Source organism: Solea senegalensis, linkage group LG13 (assembly GCF_019176455.1).
Source record: "Solea senegalensis isolate Sse05_10M linkage group LG13, IFAPA_SoseM_1, whole genome shotgun sequence".
Taxonomy (NCBI): Eukaryota; Metazoa; Chordata; class Actinopteri; order Pleuronectiformes; family Soleidae; genus Solea; species Solea senegalensis.
Genome location: NC_058033.1, coordinates 19,415,592 through 19,433,779, shown reverse-complemented (window position 1 = coordinate 19,433,779; position 18,188 = coordinate 19,415,592). Strand labels below are relative to the sequence as shown.

Below are 18,188 nucleotides of genomic sequence, written 5' to 3'. Positions count from 1 at the left end.
ACTCCCTGCCCTGCCCTGCCCTGCCCCTCCTCTCCTCTCCTCACCTTTTACTAGGTGCCCTTGCTCCAACCACACCTCTTGCTACCTGGCCTGCCCCACCCCTGCAAGGTTGAGGAATGGAACATGCAAGGCTGGGGTATTGAACCGGTCACCTTGTAACTCACACATTCCCATGGTTGTGAACAAAACCACTGCACCACCAATTCCTACTGTAATCCGGTCTTTCGGTCTCATTTCAATCTCCACTTTGGATGTTGACCTTTAAAATATACTGGTCCTCACAAGAATTGAACCTACAAGCTCAGGATTTCACAGCAGCATTCTTGTACACTGAGCTACCTGCAACTTCTCTTCTACAGGATCTCTTAGAGCTTTTGACTGTTTACTTTGAACATTGCACTCAATAAGTTGACCATAAGACTCGAACTCATAACCTTTGACATGCAAGTCTTATTCGTACAGCACGAGTTACTCTTGCTGACCTGCAGAAGGAAACGTTGTTGGTATTTTTAAATTCTTATGTTGGTCTGAAGTTCTAAAGTTGGAAGAAGTTCAGTTGATTGCAAGAGTTGAACACACAACCACAGCGACCCAAGTCTCGTTCTGATGGTGTGAGCCATTCATTCTGATGGTGACCCTCTGACTTACTTGGTGTACTTAACTTTCTCGTCCAGGTCAGAATTTTGAAAACAGTCACTTGAGGGTTATCATAAGACTTGAACTCACAACCTCAGACTTACAAGTCCTGCTCCTCAAGGAGGAGCTATTCTTCCTGAGCTGCAGACCAATACGTTGCTAGTATTTTTAACTTCTTATTTTGGTCTGAAGTTTGAAAGCAGTGCAGAAGTTCAGTTGACAGTAAGAGTTAAACTCTCAACCTCAGAGACACAAGTCATCTTCTGATGGAGTGAGCGATATGTGCTGTCGACCAGATGGTGAAATTCTTGGTGTTCTTGAGTTTTTAAAATTCTCAGAGTCTTTCAAACATTAGAATCACTTTAATCAGCTGATCTACTTCATCAGACCATGAAGTTGTGTTGTTCAAGTCCTCAAGGTGTCAGACTCACTTCCTCATGGTTCTTCACTATCTTTTTTTAAAGTTTGGTCACCAGTGTGAAGCGCAAACAGACAGACAGACAAAAGCTCATAGTATAGCACGTCGTCCAGAATCAGTCAAAAAAGTCATAGTATAGTATGTCGTCCATAATCGGTCAAAAAAGTCATACTATAGTATGTCGTCCAAAATCGGTCAAAAAAGTCATAGTATAGTATGTCGTCCAAACTCAGTCTAAAAAGTCATAGTATAGTATAGTATGTCCTCCAAAATCGGTCAAAAAATCTTAGTATACTATGTCGTCAAAATTGGTCAAAAAATTCATACTATTCATACAATTATAATTTTGCACCACTTATGTGATTGTAGTGGCACTTAATCCATTTTCACCAATGTTTTCCAGGATTTCCAATAGGTCCACTTAGCACTGTGTGAGTGCTTGGGCCCTAATAATGATAATATAATAAGTGCATACAGACTTATGGGTTCCACAACAGTCAACATTTCCGCCCCTTCAGGTATCTCAGTACAGGGTCCTACATTTTGTCAGATAAATCAACTCTGGCTTTGTGATAAATCTTAATGTAACAACACTTTTCACAAAGCAAACATTTTTTAAGAAGCAAATAAAATATTGATTAAATCATTCAAAAATATTGTATTTTATTGTTTGTAAATGCATAGGCTTGGACTCGCTGTCTAATGTCTAAGTATCTATATATAATCTGACAAATGTTAGATTATTACAATTATAAGTTCCAGATGGACAGTGACTCCAAGCCTGTGATGTGGCTGGTCCATTGCCAAAAAATCCTCCCCAAAAAAGTCGTAAAAACAGACAAACAAAGAAATCTCGTAAAAACATACCCCGAAAAAAAAAGAATCATTTCATACACTCGCATAATAAACTACAAGACAAGGTGTCGTGACATCTTAAAAACATTCGACACCACAGGTGTTGAAGATTTCTCTTTATTTCTGCACATGCGTATCAATTCACAAAAAAAAAGGAAAATTTAAGGCTGTAGATAGATTTAAATGATACAAACCTTTCGGCAACAAAGAGGGAATTAAGTTAGTATGCTAAACATACAAAATATAAAAATTATACCTTATCAAATGTGTATTTATTTACAATGTCACAAAAAGGAAAAAAAAAGAGTACAATTCAGTTTAAGATATTTTCATAAATAAGTTCAGGTATAAACAAAGTAGTCTCATTTCACATTTTTTTTTTTACTCCCATGTGATTTTCCTGTTAAACGCTACTGTGTAATATTATTTTTTAATATTCTGTCCTATAAGAAAATGTTTTTAAAAGACGCAGTCGATGCAAATGACTGTGAATTCATTAAAAAGGTGAATTGAGTGAAGCCCCAGAGCAGACCAGCTTTACCAAATTAATATTAATATCACAAAATCGCACATCTGCGTTTCATTTTCCGACAAATGAACGTCTAAAATGTCGACGTCCTCTCCTCTTACGTCGTCTTTTTCGGGATTCTGCGTTAAATAAACGCACCACAAGTCGCCAAATGTGTCACATTTCAAATATACCGTGTATAGATACAGTAACATATACATGCTCAATCACATGTATATCAAAAAAAAAAAAGAGAAAGACAACGTAAAATACGACGTCCTGTTTGGAAAATAGTGCAAATGATGTCCCAGATGTGAATATTATATCCACCTCTGAGTCGGAGGAGCAGGGCGAGGCCTGTTTTCACTGCTGATAAACTCAAGGAGCTTGTTTGACATTTTTCACATTTCTTATTCTGGTGAGGGCTCTGCAGGGGGGAGGAGACCTGAGAGAGTAAGAAGATGGGGATAACCCAAACCTGAACTTTGGGGTTGTTTGTTTCCTTGATCCTGTGCTTGATCTGCTCTGGGGTTTCCTGCTGCTGAAGTGGGGGCTCTGAAACTCGTCCGATCTCGTCTTGAACTGAGCAATAATATAGCACACACAACACATTTGGAGACCTTTCCCCAATCCCAATTAATTTATACTTTTAATTAAAAAAAACTCCACTCCCAGTGTTGGATAATCAGTCACACACACAGGAGATGAACACACCTTTCCATTTGTCGTTGATTTAAAAAAAGGGGAGCGGGGGAAGCAGTGCAGTGCAAAGAAATAATCAAGCACGGGCTGAAAACGTCCTCACAGCTCAGAAAGATCAAGCCCAGACACACAAACACACACATCATCATTGGGCTTCAGCAAATCATCCACACTAATCAATAACAGCCAAACCACACAGAGATTTTTTTTTTTTTCAGTGCACTTCATTGGTCCCTCCTTGGGGCATTTCCGCTTAATTTCTGCATCATATCCATTCAACATGGTTCCGCTTGGTCCAGTTTCCAGGAGTGGCCTCATCGATAAATGGTTCCCGAAGTGATCTAACGTAATCTGGTCCAGTCTTGTGCAGCCAAATATAATAGAGTCCTTTTTTGGTCTGTTTGGTCGTCTCGCTGGTCTAGTGTCGACCAGGAAAAACTAAGTGGACTGCAGAAACTCCACATAGTTCTCCGGTATCAGGCCTGTTCGACCGTCCAGGGTCCCTTCGAGCCAACCCGGCTCCCTGGAAGCATGAACTGCAAGGAGCGGAGGAAAAAAAACAACAAGTCAACTGTTTAAGCATCTCAACACGGAGTGGAGTAATGAATAGAAACAAAGCCAAATAACAGTAATAGTTGCTAAAAATTTAGCATGAAAATCCTGCAAATGAAGATTATTTTTGGCTCAGAATTGAGATCACGATTCTCTGGCACAATTTTTTCACAAATAAAAAGGTTTATGAACAAAAGATTAGAAACATTCAATTAGGAATTCAAGTAAAGTGCCTGAACTATTGTTATTATTGTAGTGGCTTTAGTGACATGTGCCAAATACTTTTACTTACTTACTTAAAGTACAGCAAATGTCATATTTTAAGACTTTTATTATATAGTAATATTATAAAAAAGTGACATTTTCTGAGATAAGATACTTGTACTTTTACTCAAGTATCCCCTTTTAGGTACTTTATACAAGACTGATGAAAATATACAAGACCACCAAGCATCTTCACACAACTCCTCACATTACTAAAGGGGAAAAGAACCAATAAATGCATGCACCGAAACGGCAACTAAGAAGGAGCAAACGATGTTAAAATCCTTGCAGTCGTATTCCTTTTGGCCGACACTCATGACCATTTCAGTAACTCGATAAGGATATTTTCAGCCTCGACAAAGAAATCTGACATCAAGGCGAAAGCAAAATCCCCAGAGGTGGATTTCTGTTTTTAACAGTGATTGTTTGTTTTTATAGAGCCTCCAACCCACATTATTTCCTTTTTCCTTTCTCCTGGCTCGTCCAGAGAGTGACTCACCATTCTCAAAGATAGTCCCGGCGATGAACGACAGCTCAGAGTCGTGCTCTGCCTTGCAGGCGTACAGCGCTCGGGCCTTCCTGCCTGGGATACTGGAGACGAGACGGTTAGAAGACAGTTGTAGTTTAACGCCGGCCACAGACAGGTCATTACTTTATACTTACTTCACTGATGTGTACCACATGGACTGTCACATTTTATTCTTCTTTTTATTATGTCAGTGACATAATGGCTGCACATTTTACATTTCAACTACTAGTTTGTGGGTTTTGTGGTTGGAGAAGAGAGTGGCAGCAGTGAGCGGGAACAGCTGTTAAGAGGAACATGAAAGCTTGAAACTTTCGCACCAAAAAGAAACCACAGTGACACCGATTCTCTTGCCAACGCTCGGTTAGAAAACTGCGTCCAAATACAGCTCGTTTTGCATTTAAATTTAAACGGTGAAGCTTATGTAACAACCCCCGGCGGCACAAGGAGGAGATTTCGCTTTGGAATTGCGTCTCTTCGCAGGGGACGGCGAGAGGTTGACAGTGCTACTACACGAGAGCGTCTTGAAGGATTTAAGGAGGAGGTTTCATTCTGAAAGACACTTGCAGTCGACTCGCCACGATCATACTTGTGGCGCTTTGGGCTACATTGAAGTGTAACGATAACCAAAAGCTTCAGGATCATGTGTTTTAATAACTCTGTCAAATCTATGAAAACACAATGTCACGGGATTAAAACACCACAATGTTTGGTCTCAAATGTGTAAGAATTAGTGCCGTTAAACAATTTAAATGTTTAATCGCGATTAATCGCACATTTTTATCTCTTCTAAAATGTCCCTGGATTTCTTTTTGTCCCATTATTTTTTCTCATTTTAATGCTTTTATCAATAAGAGCGTTAATGTTGTAAAACAAAATTTAACGGCGTTTAACTGACAGCACGAGTAAGAATCTTCCATCAAATATGTCTGCACCACTTTAGAAATATCGTTGTGCATTTGCCTTATTTTTCACTTTATAAATATGTTAAATAAGTTCCCACATGGTTTTCTGGGAGACCAGGCCACGGTTCAGTGAGTGACAACATCTGGTTAGAGGGTTTTTTTTTTTTAAAAGAGCTACTTCAGTTCACAAAAGCATATTTAAAACAGTGCTGATAGTATTCAAATAATTGACTGAATAGTGCTCGAGTCAAATGTGCGCAGCCACTCCAGCACCTCTGAGAGTGCAGCATTTTTATTTCCTCCTCTCTCACACATCACAGTTACAGTGCCACACCTTTTCACCTTCGGCGTGTCATATCCCTGACGGGAATTTAAATTACTATTGCAAAAGATGCAATAATTAAACAAACAATGTGGACCGACCTGACGGGTGAGGAATCACTGGAGGCAGAGGACGTCGGCTGCGGACTCGACGGCGCTGAGAACATCGGCCAGGACGGCGACCGCGGTGAGATGGGGCTCGGAGACGCCGCACTGACGCACACGCACACACAGAATGACAAAAATGTATGCAAATTCTACTTAAACAAAAAAAAAAAACACACAATCAGAACATTATCAAAAGGTTCTTACCTGGTTGGTATGCTGCTACGACCCTTTGGGTTGAGCCTACAGCCAAAAATAAATAAAATGAATACTGGTGGTCAGTAAAAGTGTAATTAAGTCTCTTCAATTCTCAACACGAGCTGATTTTTCCAGCTTTTCTAATTGCACTACAAAAAAATAAAAGGATGCAGGTGTGGAAAATTGAGGTCACGCTTCTATTAAAGCTAAATTTAGCTCACGTTTCGTGCCAACGTTCGGCCCTCAGACGTAAGATTGAATCAGCAGCTGCATAATCAGCGGGTGTATGTGGACATTGTCTGTTGTTGTAAAACAATACACCTGAAGTAACCACGCCCTGCTGTTAGACACAGTACAAGTATTCATTCAACTGCAGACGGAAAATAAGAAAATGACAAATATTTGTTCACTGTAGAATCAAGTGAATTTATGAGGAAATACATTTAATTTAAAAAGAGTTGTACCAGCAGTAACTCCTTTGTTTTTATTTATTTTTCGGTTGGGAACAGAATAAGCCGAGAACAATTAACCTTAACCCTTAGAACACAGAGCATTTTGGCAGCTCTTTTCCATCACTATGTTAAAACATACAGTATGTACAGAGGTTATAAGAATGTGCAGTATCGAGTGTCTTATATCCTTTTCTTCAGCACGACCTGTAGGCAATCTGAAATTTCACCCACTATATAAACACACCTGAGCAAAAAAGTACAGTCAAATTGAACAGTTCGAAGTTCACCTGGCTTGTTTTTATTAACAAAAAGAAAAGATATCACTGCTCAAAATGCGACATAAAATGAATGAGACCCTTCATCATGAGCAATAATTTGGCACTTTTAAACAAAAACAAAGTTACCATCATGCGCGTGATTGAATGAACTGTCATTTTAAGAAACGGTCTCAACACTCCACCTCCTTTCACTCGCTCATCTCCTCTACTTCCCTCCTTCCTTTTTCCACAGTAGTGCTGCAGAAGAGGACAGTGACGAAACCATCGCCTGACAAAGCAATATTTACCTTCTCCTGTGTTTAAGAAGAGTTTATTTTGACCCCGTTTGACAGCACACAACAAACAATGATTAGAAGGTTTCAGGTGAACATGGCCTCCTCATTATACGAACAACATATTTGACAGCTGGTTTAATTCGATTTATCTACTGCCTCCGCCCTGTCCTCCCCATAGGCCATTTATCAACTTTCCTCATTAAACTCCCACACACACTCCTTCAACACGAGCACTATTTCAAAGGCACATACATACATGCATGCTGTTAGACGGGAAAGCAACAAGATTTATTTAAAAATCACCAGACAATGAAGTTTTTACAGTTCATTCTTCAATAAAAGTCATAGCTTGTGACACTGTATTTGTTGACGGTCAGTTTGCCCGGCACACTTGATCACATCTGTTTTTACCGTGACAAATTGCGCACTTTTACAACCCCTGGAAAGTTTCCTGCGGGAGGAATGTATCATCCAGTGCCTAAAGACAATAAATCTGCGCGACCCTGCAAATATCAAGTTTAGGCACAAGAAAAAACACGAGGGTGCCAAAGATCTGCTGCAACGCTTGGGTCACGAGTGCAGTATGTGTCACACGCTGTTGTGAACTGCGTTATTTGGATAATGACAGCTGTTGATTAAAGCGACACATGGGGCGGGGCAAAGATGAGACTGGTTGGGCCGGTTCCTCCCTCCCGGCGTGCACTTCGCTAAACAAATGAGCGAATCGTGAAGTGCACACACTTGAACACTTGAAAAACAATCATCCACGTTGAATCTGGACCTCTTTTGCCTTTTTTTTCCTCCTCCCCAATTTTGCAATTTTCTTATTTTGCTGATGTTTACTGCCTCTCTGTTATCGTGTGAAGTTGATGTAAAGGAGTTGCTCTTAAAGAGGCTAACACAGACACAGAAGGGTAAGATAAGATCTTTAGTCTTTCTTTTTATGCCACTTATAAAGAAAAGAACACATGGGGATTCAGTCATGACGCTGTGTGTCAAAGGTTGTGCTGCTGTGGAAGGAAATGTGACAAAAAAATTCATTTTCTACCACTTCTATGGAAGAGTACAAGGGCCACATGTAGAAAATAAAATTGGAAGAAAGAAAAATAAATAAAACAGCATGAATTCTGAGAAAAATCTCAGAATTCTTTCTGAGAATTCTGACTATAATCTCAGAATACATGCCGTTTTATTTTTTGTACATGTGGCCCTAACACTCTTCCGTAAACGTCCCTCTTTTTCATGGCAGTAATAACATTTTTACACCTCACTCCCCCTCGTCTAATTTCTCTCTTTTCAAAGAATCGCTCTTCACGTCTGTTTTATATCATTTTTCTATTTTTTTCCTTCTTCTACCAAATGCCAAACCAACAGCAGGCGCAAATAAAAAAAGCACATACTTTCTGCAGACGAAAAGGAAGATGGAACGAGACATTCTGCCATTTACACTTGTGTACACCTTAGTACATCAGGTCTCGGGGCCACATCGGAATCACATATGCTCGTGGCAGCTGTATAGACTCAGAGATCAGACTGTAAATGTGTATTTCTCTCAGTTTTTTTTTTTAAATTCTTAACTGATAAATCATGGGAATATGACAAGACCTTTAAGCATTTTTCCAAGTGAAAACAAACTACACACACACAAAATGACATCAGCCTTAGTTAAATGTGAAGGTTTCAAAGACTCAGTTGTGAACCTCTGACCTCTGTGCGTCTCTCTCTTCTCTGCAGGAAACTACGTCAGAGCTATGTTTCCTTTCTACTTTGAGCCACAAAGATGTAAAACAGCAGATCAACCTTCCTGACTCATACCTTAATCATTTTTCATATGCACACAAGTCTCGAGTCAGAATCAAGCTCAATTTATCATGAACATCATCATGAAAATGGGATTTTCACTGCATTCGTGAGTGAAGTGGGCGTTGTTTTTGGTCTACATTTTACATTACAGTGCCGTAACCATAATAAGGTCATAATATAGTAATCATTTTGATGATATTTTTGTAATACCATCTTGTTTCCATAGCAATCGCTGAGTTAATTGTGTGGAAATAACAATGGAAAACATGTAAATGAGGGTGAGTTTCAACTCAATAATATGGGAAATTAGAGCTCAAGATTTGATTGTTTCAGCTTCTTAAAGGTGATTTTCATTGTTTCTTTGCTCCACATAACAAAGAAATCATTAAAACTGATTTGACAAACACTGATCAACGTTTTTTAAACGTTTTCTGACATTTTAGGGACCAAACAATGACTGAAAATAATCCACAGATTCATCGATTATGGAAATATTTGTGAATAAATCAAAGTGAGTAAGGATCAAAATACCAAGCTAAGACCAGGATATTACTTTGGAAAAAAACATGGTATTAAATGAATGAAGATGCAAATTGCATTCAAAATAAAAAGGTATAACCATAATATTGCTCCATATTACATGTGTACTGTGTAAAATCTCACCTGGAACAGTGGAATATTCTTGGAATATTCATTATGGAGTGGAAAATATCAATATTTGTAATTCTTCCTCGCAGCTTGAAGAAGACGGCTTTGAAAAGCTTTCTGCAGAGAGGCTCTTTTTCAGATTCAACATTTACTCCTGCGATCAGGAGGCTTTGAATCTGCACCTCTGCTCTACTCTAACTTTTTTTTAATTGTGGTTGGTCGTCGCCGCCAAACTCTAGAGAGCAAGAAGCAAAACGCTTTCCATTTTAGAAACTGCTTGATTTCAGCTGATGGGTTAATTCATTACTCAATTATACTCACATTCATGTGTGAAAAACACTCTGCAGCTCACAAAGTGGAGCATTTCAGGATAGAAGCAAGTAATGAGATGAGCAATAGGTCATTTACTTCACAAATGAAATAAGCTTGTGAGGATAAAACGCTTCAGAGTCTCATTTCTGCTCCCTCTGCTCTTAAATTACATCTTTTTCTGTTATTTTTCGATACTTTTCAGTCAAGAAATGTCCAATAAATTTATGTAAAGATTTGATTTTGATGTTACTTTTATTTCTCCATCAGAAGTGGGAGCAGCTGCAGCCACGCACCTGGTTTTAATGCGCACGATAACTTTTAAAACCTGGGTGGCATTTCTGTAACATCTCAAGAATGAAGAGGTTTATTTGAACGGTTTTCTTTAGATTTATGACACAGCAGTAGCTGCAATATAACGGAAAATAACCATTAAAGGCAGCTTCTTTCATTAGGATGTCACCGACGCTGTCTGCACACATTACTGCTCTGTCTTTATGTGCTTGTGTCGTGGCGTTTTTTCCCCCATTGTGGGACACAATATGTCCTTAATGTATAAAGCAATGGCGCTATATGTAAGAAATGCATTATATGGAGACATAAAATGACCATGATGTGTCAGAGATTAAGGAAACGTTAAAATTAAACGCTGGCTTCACGGACATCAACACTGTAACCACTATATTCACACTTCTCACAATTCCACCCACTACTTTCCGCCGGGGCTGCGTCTACACAGCAGCTGCAGCGATGGCTCAGATATTCTAAAAACGTTGTCGCAAAGGCAGTTGCCCAGTAGAACATTGTTGTCCATCTACTGCTTTATCCTGTGCCAATAGTCAGCTGACATAGGATGATAGAGTGTCCAACTTACCATACTGCGTGTTTTTGGACAGTGGGAGGAAGCAGGAGAACCCGGAGCAAACCCACACACGGGCAGAACATGCAAACTCCACTCAACAAGGCCCTTGTTTCAACCCGTGGCCTTCTCGCTAACCGCTACATCCACCGTGTGGCCCCCTGAACTGAAGTCTCAAAAGGCAAAATACTCCGGATTTCTCCAAGACTGGAAACAGAGTCTAGAGGAGGTACAGAGGTCCAGCTCTCTCACTCTCTCACTCTCTCTCTCCCTCAGATTATATAATTTACATTGTACTGAAAGGTTGTTATGTAATCCAACATTCTCTAACCTTTTTCTTCTCTAAATACTTCCATATCCAACTCTGTGTTCTCTTCAGGGCCACAGACGAGAAGAAAATGAGAGAATCCAATATGTGTGAAGACTCCACAAAGACGAGCCGTGCGTGTAATATTAAATAATGATCATAAAGGAAACGGAGAAAGAAATAAAGAAAGAAAGAAAGAAAGAAAGAAAGAAAGAAAGAAAGAAAGAAAGAAAGAAAGAAAGAAAGAAAGGAAGAAAACATCTGGGTGGACCACAGAGGGGGGAGAATGTAAATGTAATTAGTGGTGACAAATTGTTCTTATAGGTCTGTCACTCGGCCAGAAAATGAAATAAACGTCACCTCAACATGGCGCAATAAAAACATTACTGAAGACACAATCTTCAGTGTGTGTGTGTGTGTGTGTGTGTGTGAGGCTGAGCATGTACAGTGTTTACATGAAATTACATAGTCCCTCTCTCACAGGCGGGGGGGGGCATGCTTCGACCTGTGGAACTATTCCTCCTGGTCTTTGCTTGTTATGTAAAAGATCAAAGGCTGAGACAGCCTGAGAAAGTGTGCGAGACAAAATCCAGGTCAGGCACATTACATAACCGCTGTGCACTGTGCATACATGTGAATACACAGGATTTGAGTGTTTCGTTCTCATTCAGAAAGAGGGTTCGGGTTTAGGGTGACAGATACTGCAGGCGAGTATTCACTTCCTTTCCAGATGCTTTCAGGAATAACTCTCTACTTGTGCCCTAAACACATAGGTGAGTGTATGCAGTAACGCATTCCTGTGCCTGTGTGTACATTCTTTAAACCACGTGTGTTTGTACGTGCAACAGAGGTTAATATTGGCACGTGTCGTTGTTTTGCCAGAATGTGCCTTCAGCCTTCAGGCCCTCGCTTCATTTACAGTATTTCTGGGTTTTTTTCTCAGCATCTTTCATTTCCGTGAGTTCTGTCTTGATGAGGTTTGTGCACGGTGTCATCCTCCATTATTATGTTATCCGACTCCAGATGTGACAGAAAGGTAAACATTGTTAACATTGCCATTTAAAAAGGATAACTGTGACCACGAAAGTAAAATGATGATAAAACTGTGCATCTGTGCACAACTTTTACTTTAACATTTTTCTTTTTCTCTTAAAGTAAACAAAGATAACTGGAGTGAGAAAGAACGCAAGGCGGAAGCACAACAGCTAAACAAGCGCTAATAATGCGAGGCAGCAGCGCGCAGTTAGACGAAAAACACCGAGCGGCACCCATGACAACTTTCAGAAGTCGACTCTACTGCTAGAATAAGTCGTGTTTTTATTCACAATCGTGATTGTCGGATGTTGACAATGTCCAGGCCCTACGACCTTGAGGTAGACAATGACTTAATTTTGTCCGCTCTTTTATTTTTTACGACCTATTCTTCTCTTATATAATCAGTGTCAGTGAACTGTAAATAGAGAGACGACTACAGGCCGACACGAGTTGCACGGCTCTGTTTCACTCACAGTGAACTGGGGCGAGTCTGCCTGGTGTCCTGTTCTCCGTCGTTGCTGGTCAGGCTGTGTCTCGGTGTCCGGCCTTGACTGCTGCTGCTGCTGCTGCTGCTGCTGCTGTTACAATTGGCAGAAGACGACGAAACCGACTGCTGCTGCGGATTGCTGACCGCGGAACCGACGACGCTGTTTCTCTTTTCACCTAAGAATAAAGAGAACGTTATGAACACAGACAAGACTAAACGTCTGTTTACCAGTGACACCCTGTTGTTTAAAGCTTTTAAAAATAAAGTGGTGCTTTTAACTTTAGACCCCACAGAAAACAGCAGGTCATTATTATTTGTCTGCTTGTTTGCCATCACCTTTCTGGGAATGTGTCGGTGTGTGGAAGAGCGTGAGAGGCCTCTCACTGCAGGACGGGGCTTTGCTCTCGGTGCTTTTTCTTCTCGACAGGTTCAGCTGCATGTTGGCCGAACCTGCCGGAGAACTTGGCACGTCGCTGAATATCTGCGTGAAAACAAGACATTTAAGTTTGAGTAGAACCAAAACAACAAAATCTAAATTATAGAAGATTACGCGCCCGGGTGCCGTGCAAGATATCCCTCTGCCTTTCTTCTTTTGAAACATCCCGAGGTCTTGTTTTACATTGTTACTCCCCTCATCCCCTGGACTTTACAGGGACGTAACGTCCAAATGTTACACATAACAGTTACATTATGAATTGGTATGTATTTGTTAATGTTTAACAACAAATACTCCAATGTAATTGGAGGGTAAAGTCGTTTTTGTATCACAACCCTGACCAGTGATCCCAGTATTGTGTTCACACATGCACAACACATCAATAATCCAAGCGGACATGTGCCAACGTGATGCTAAACCACCACTTTTCATAGTACGAGTAAATTAAATATGACTTTCTGAACTCTGCAACCTCTGCAGCTCAGAGCGGCAAAGTGACGCCTTACACTTCTATTCATTAAAAAATCTATCATCACAGACCGAGCAGAATGCGGGCTTGAGAGTCTACAATCTATGACACAAAGTGCATTTTTCTCCCGGTGAAGCACGATTAGGGCAACGTGGTGAAAAATATAATTCATGTGATGTCATTTAATTTCATAAAATAGATGTTTTTCCACAGCTCTGCTGGTATTTTTCCTTTCTTTGTGTCTCTCCCTATAGCTCCACTACAATAATGAAAGGAATGAAAATGTGTGTTCCTAGTTTTCATCATACACTCTCCCAGTCTCTCACTGTGATTGAAGGCTGGCTGAGCATATACTGTAAGTGCACAATGTTGGTTGAAACACCGCATACATTGCCATGGTGACACCCTATAAGCAGCTTGACCTGCCCATAAGCTGCTTGGATCTAAAGGTGAAAGAGGCTTTGAAGTATATTATGCGGTACAGTACAGTGCATGCCTGTATGCATGTCTGTAGCAGGTGTTCAGGTGTAAAGGATTATATACCTTAATTCTTTATTTAATGCACATTTACACAATCCCCTTTAATCCCATTTGACACAGCCAAGGGTTTTAGTTTGAGCCTGCACTATTTCACAAGACGGTATCGCTCTTATGGCGTGTTTCCAGCGGCTCGAATGTACTCGCCACGGCGCGGTTAAGTTGTGTTTCCACTAGCATAGTACCTGGTACCAGGTGCCTTTTTTATAGTACCTGCTCTGGCGAGGTTCCGAGCGAACTGAGGCGATTCTATGCGTGACGACAGGAAGAGTCATGAGCACAACGTCCGACACAACAGTCAAATCAAACAATGCCGTTAACAATGCGTTAATCTCCAACATTTAGCACGGAAATGTCTGTGCTCCGGTCATGGAATGATTCAGTTACACTGAAAACAACTGCATTACAAGTCACTAGTCACTCGTTTGTGTATAACTAAGTCACGGCAGTTTCATGCAGCCGTGCTGTGATGACTCCGCCCCCACGCTGAGTCGGTACTGTAGGTGGAAAAGAGGTTTTAGTGTTAAGTATTTTGTATACACGTGCGTCTGCAGCCTCGTACCCTTTCGTGGTGCTCGATCAGGATCTCCACGACAATATTCTGGAACTTGATGTCCATGATGGCCGCCACCGTCTCCTCCTGGGGGCGCAGTAGAGTCGGGCCAAAGACCACGCCCAGATTGGCGACGGTCATCAGGTTCTGCTGGTGGTGACTGGCCACACTGTTGAGGGGGGGGTTAGACACATTAAATCCAAACCTTACTGCAACTCAAGTGTGATTTTTAGTGTCGGTGCTCACGACAGGCCTCTAAAGGAACGCGTATGTTGCTAATGAGCATATATTCAATATATTAATAACACGTCAGTGATGTGTTTACAGCTTCTTTATTGCTGCCAGGGAGAAAAATAAAATCTCAAGTGTGCCACTAAAAAGTTAGAGATAAAATTTAATTTTCTTAATGACCACAATATGAGAAAATACGAAACACATTTCCTCTAAACTGACTTCAAATATTCAGTCTGTTCTTCCCTTTCATGGAGTGAAAAACAGAAAATACTAATAAAGTGGCTGAATTGGCAGGGTAATTATATCATGAACAAAAACAGATTGTTTTTAAAACATTTTGAAACCACTACCCATGATAGGATGATGATGATGATGATGCAGGCGTAATCCAATTAACAGGTGAAGTTTGTATTTACCTACACGTTGTACTGACGTGGCTGAGGTTCCATTCTTCAAACATTGTCTGCTGTCGTTCAAGAAAAGCCCGATAAAGCCACAGGGCTTAGACGTGGTTTTAGAGTGAAAGCGCAAGAACCACTTGGCTGCATTAGAGGAATGATTACACATAAGCCAACAGTGTCATGTTCAGGGCTGTTTTGTTATTTTCTTTGTTTGTTTTTAAACCTATGGGTGACTGCAAGGAGGGGAAGCCGAGCGAATCGGCACCTGCAGGAACACGAAATACTATTTAAAACATTAGACCGCTGGCAGTGGCTACTAATATGTTAATTATATTAATAATTAAATGTTCCTGTGAAACTGCAGCAGGTCAGACGACATTAGCTGCAGCACTAAGATCTGCAAGCATACCATAAAATGTGGGTCCTATGTTTTTACACAAGGTTTCGAGCATTCACTGATGAAGAGAAGAGACGCACTATATTACACTAATAGCTTATGCTAAATGAAGTCACAGCAAATTAGACAATAGTGTAAATCTGTGTCCAGCTTCTGTGTGTGAAATTCTCAACCTACTTGGAGAGATGTTGCATCAGCAGCTCCAGCATTTGCCTGTTTTTCTCAGGTAGTCGGTGAACCAGAGCATGGATTTCTGTCACTCTGGCCTCCGGGTTGTCCAGTTCTTGACAGAGACGGAGAGAAGAGCGGACAATTTTAAAGAGTGTCAGCATATTTTTTGTTTTTTTATTACTCATACAAACTATCATCACATAAAACGGTCACACTTGACATTTCGGTACACATTTATTAAAACAGTTGTTATTCAACGTGTCAAATGTCAAATTTGGTATTTCTTCTGAATTCTATTTCTTCTATTTATTTGTAACTTTGCAACTTGACATTATGAAAACGGCACGTTTGAAATAAAGTTTACACACTGTGCAAACACACTGGGAGAGGTTTTTAATATAACACAAAGCATGATTTGCTCTCAAGGTCCCCCTACAGTTGGTAAATGGTATTGTTTGTTAAAACAGTTGGTATACATTGCAGTAACATGTGCAACATTTGTTTACAAACCAACAATACCGGTGAACTCTGAAGCAGACAGACAGACAGACAGACAGGGCATACCAGAAAGGCAGGCGGACAGACCGGTTGTTGACAAATGACTGCAATATGTCATGGCCATGGAGCCGATCCTCAGAGAGATAACAGCAAACTTTCACTAGATCAACCCTCAGGCTCTGACTGTCAGCGCCAGGCAATACACACATTTTTTTCTTGCCTTTCTAACACCCTACACTAGCATTTAAACACACACACACACAGTATACAGTTTTCCTATCCAAATGCCAATGATCAAAGAATTGACAGGAGTCATGAACTGATCGACTTTTCAAGATCAAACAAATAACTGAGCAGGCCTATCCTCACAATTTTGAAATCAACTACCCAGTTTTTTGTTTTTTTTTATATATTATGAAATTTCATAATAGTTTCAACCAGGTGTTTTTAAAAAATGCATCATGTTTCGATAAATAGGAAAGAAATGGGCACAGAGTTGTTGAAAAACCACCATCTTTCTTAACAAGCTCTGTCTCAGAATAAAAGAGCCTAAAAACGATCTCGGCCACATTTCATCAAAATTCAATTAGTGCATCTCTTAAGCACGAGGAGGTTTGGATTATGTATGAAGAACACACTTTTACAATCAAAGTGGACGCAAGCGCAGTATATGAAGCAAGTCTGTCACGTCTGCAGAACATTCATTATTCACATATCCGGCAGTATTGCATAGGATATGCTATATTTATATATTATTTTCAGCACACTGCCTACGCACACACAAGACAGTAGAAGCTAATTCAAAAAAACCTGCACAAGACCTTTAAAAAAACACATTTTGTCAAGCTGCAGTCAAAATGTGTTTTAAATCTGAAGCAACTAACCAAATTATCTTCATTTCGTGACAGTCTATTGAGAGACTCCTTCTGAGTTATTCTGAGAAAACTTGTGTCTTGAAAGTAGCACTAATCAATATTTTTACATTAACAATAGATCATGAGCAACGAGAAAACCACAGAGAAATTTCCACAAGCGCCGCTCTCTGCTCTGAGGAGCATTTTCAAATCGCTGAGCTCACTTTCGGTCACGCCGAGTGATTTTTGTCGCCCCTCGTGTTTCATCTTAATCACGGGCGTCAACAGGGTGGAGTGTGAAAAATCCGCGGTCAGTAAACAACACGTGTTTTGTCTTCATCCTGCTTCATCCTGAAAGAGAATTCAAATTGCTGAAAAACGAAACGTTTATAACTCGCCTTTCGTGTCAAACTGAGAAGCATGTAAAAAAAAAAAGATCCTTAAAACTATGAGGAAAATGAGAACGCATAATCTTTTTGACCGCTGTTTTGGATGCGGGCTGAAATGACACCACCTGTCTGGCAGCAACACAACACTGCCTGCATCCATTCTTGTGCACAAAGCAGTCTGAATAATTGACTACACAGTGTTTCCATTGTTGTGAGTGATGTCAGCAGATTTTTACCTAAAGTAGAAATATTGCAATAGTGCATGCGCCATTTAAAACCTATAAGAAGACTATGTCCACTTACAGTTTGTGTCCGACCATTCTCCTCTCTGGCTCTTTTTTAAGAAGTGTGGTAAACACAGAGTAATAAGCTTCGGACGGGCACCCAAAGAGTAAAAGACTTTCCTGTGTAAGACGTGGTTTTGTGATTCACTCATCTGCAGGATGAGTCAAACCGAGGCTTCTTTAAATTAACAAGAGGTCAGCTTTTCTAGGCCCCTCGGGCCCCAGTTAGGATGCCACATGGAAGTTCTTTCTGAAGAGATATTCTTGGCACATTCATCCGGTCGGAGATAGTTACCCAGAACACGCTTCACTTTGGCCTGCTAATGCTGCTTTGGGAGTTTGTATTAAGTGAGAAGGGCATCTCTTCTTAGCTCAAGGTCAACGCTATGCTGGGGGAAAAAAAAGCAATGTCACTCATGCCTCTTCCAAATATTCACACTCAAACATACAGTAGGTACAGCATTTCACTCGGTTGTGCACACCAAAAGGTGATGAGGGGAAAGTTTAAGAGACTTGTGCAGC

General features: G+C 40.4%; 1 protein-coding gene across 1 annotated transcript in view; it reads right to left on the bottom strand.

Moving 5' to 3' along the window:
• Positions 1–1,980: 1,980 nt before the first annotated feature.
• Positions 1,981–18,188, bottom strand: part of LOC122779736 (rho GTPase-activating protein 26-like) — a 29,435-nt gene continuing 13,227 nt past the window's right edge. The window contains exons 14-21 of the mRNA XM_044042324.1: positions 15,648–15,753; positions 14,448–14,607; positions 12,780–12,924; positions 12,430–12,619; positions 6,000–6,035; positions 5,790–5,900; positions 4,435–4,526; positions 1,981–3,655 (exon numbers count right to left, since the gene is read on the bottom strand). Coding sequence (XP_043898259.1) covers positions 3,558–3,655; positions 4,435–4,526; positions 5,790–5,900; positions 6,000–6,035; positions 12,430–12,619; positions 12,780–12,924; positions 14,448–14,607; positions 15,648–15,753 — 938 coding nt within the window. The 3' untranslated portion in view covers positions 1,981–3,557. The remainder of the gene's footprint in view (positions 3,656–4,434; positions 4,527–5,789; positions 5,901–5,999; positions 6,036–12,429; positions 12,620–12,779; positions 12,925–14,447; positions 14,608–15,647; positions 15,754–18,188) is intronic.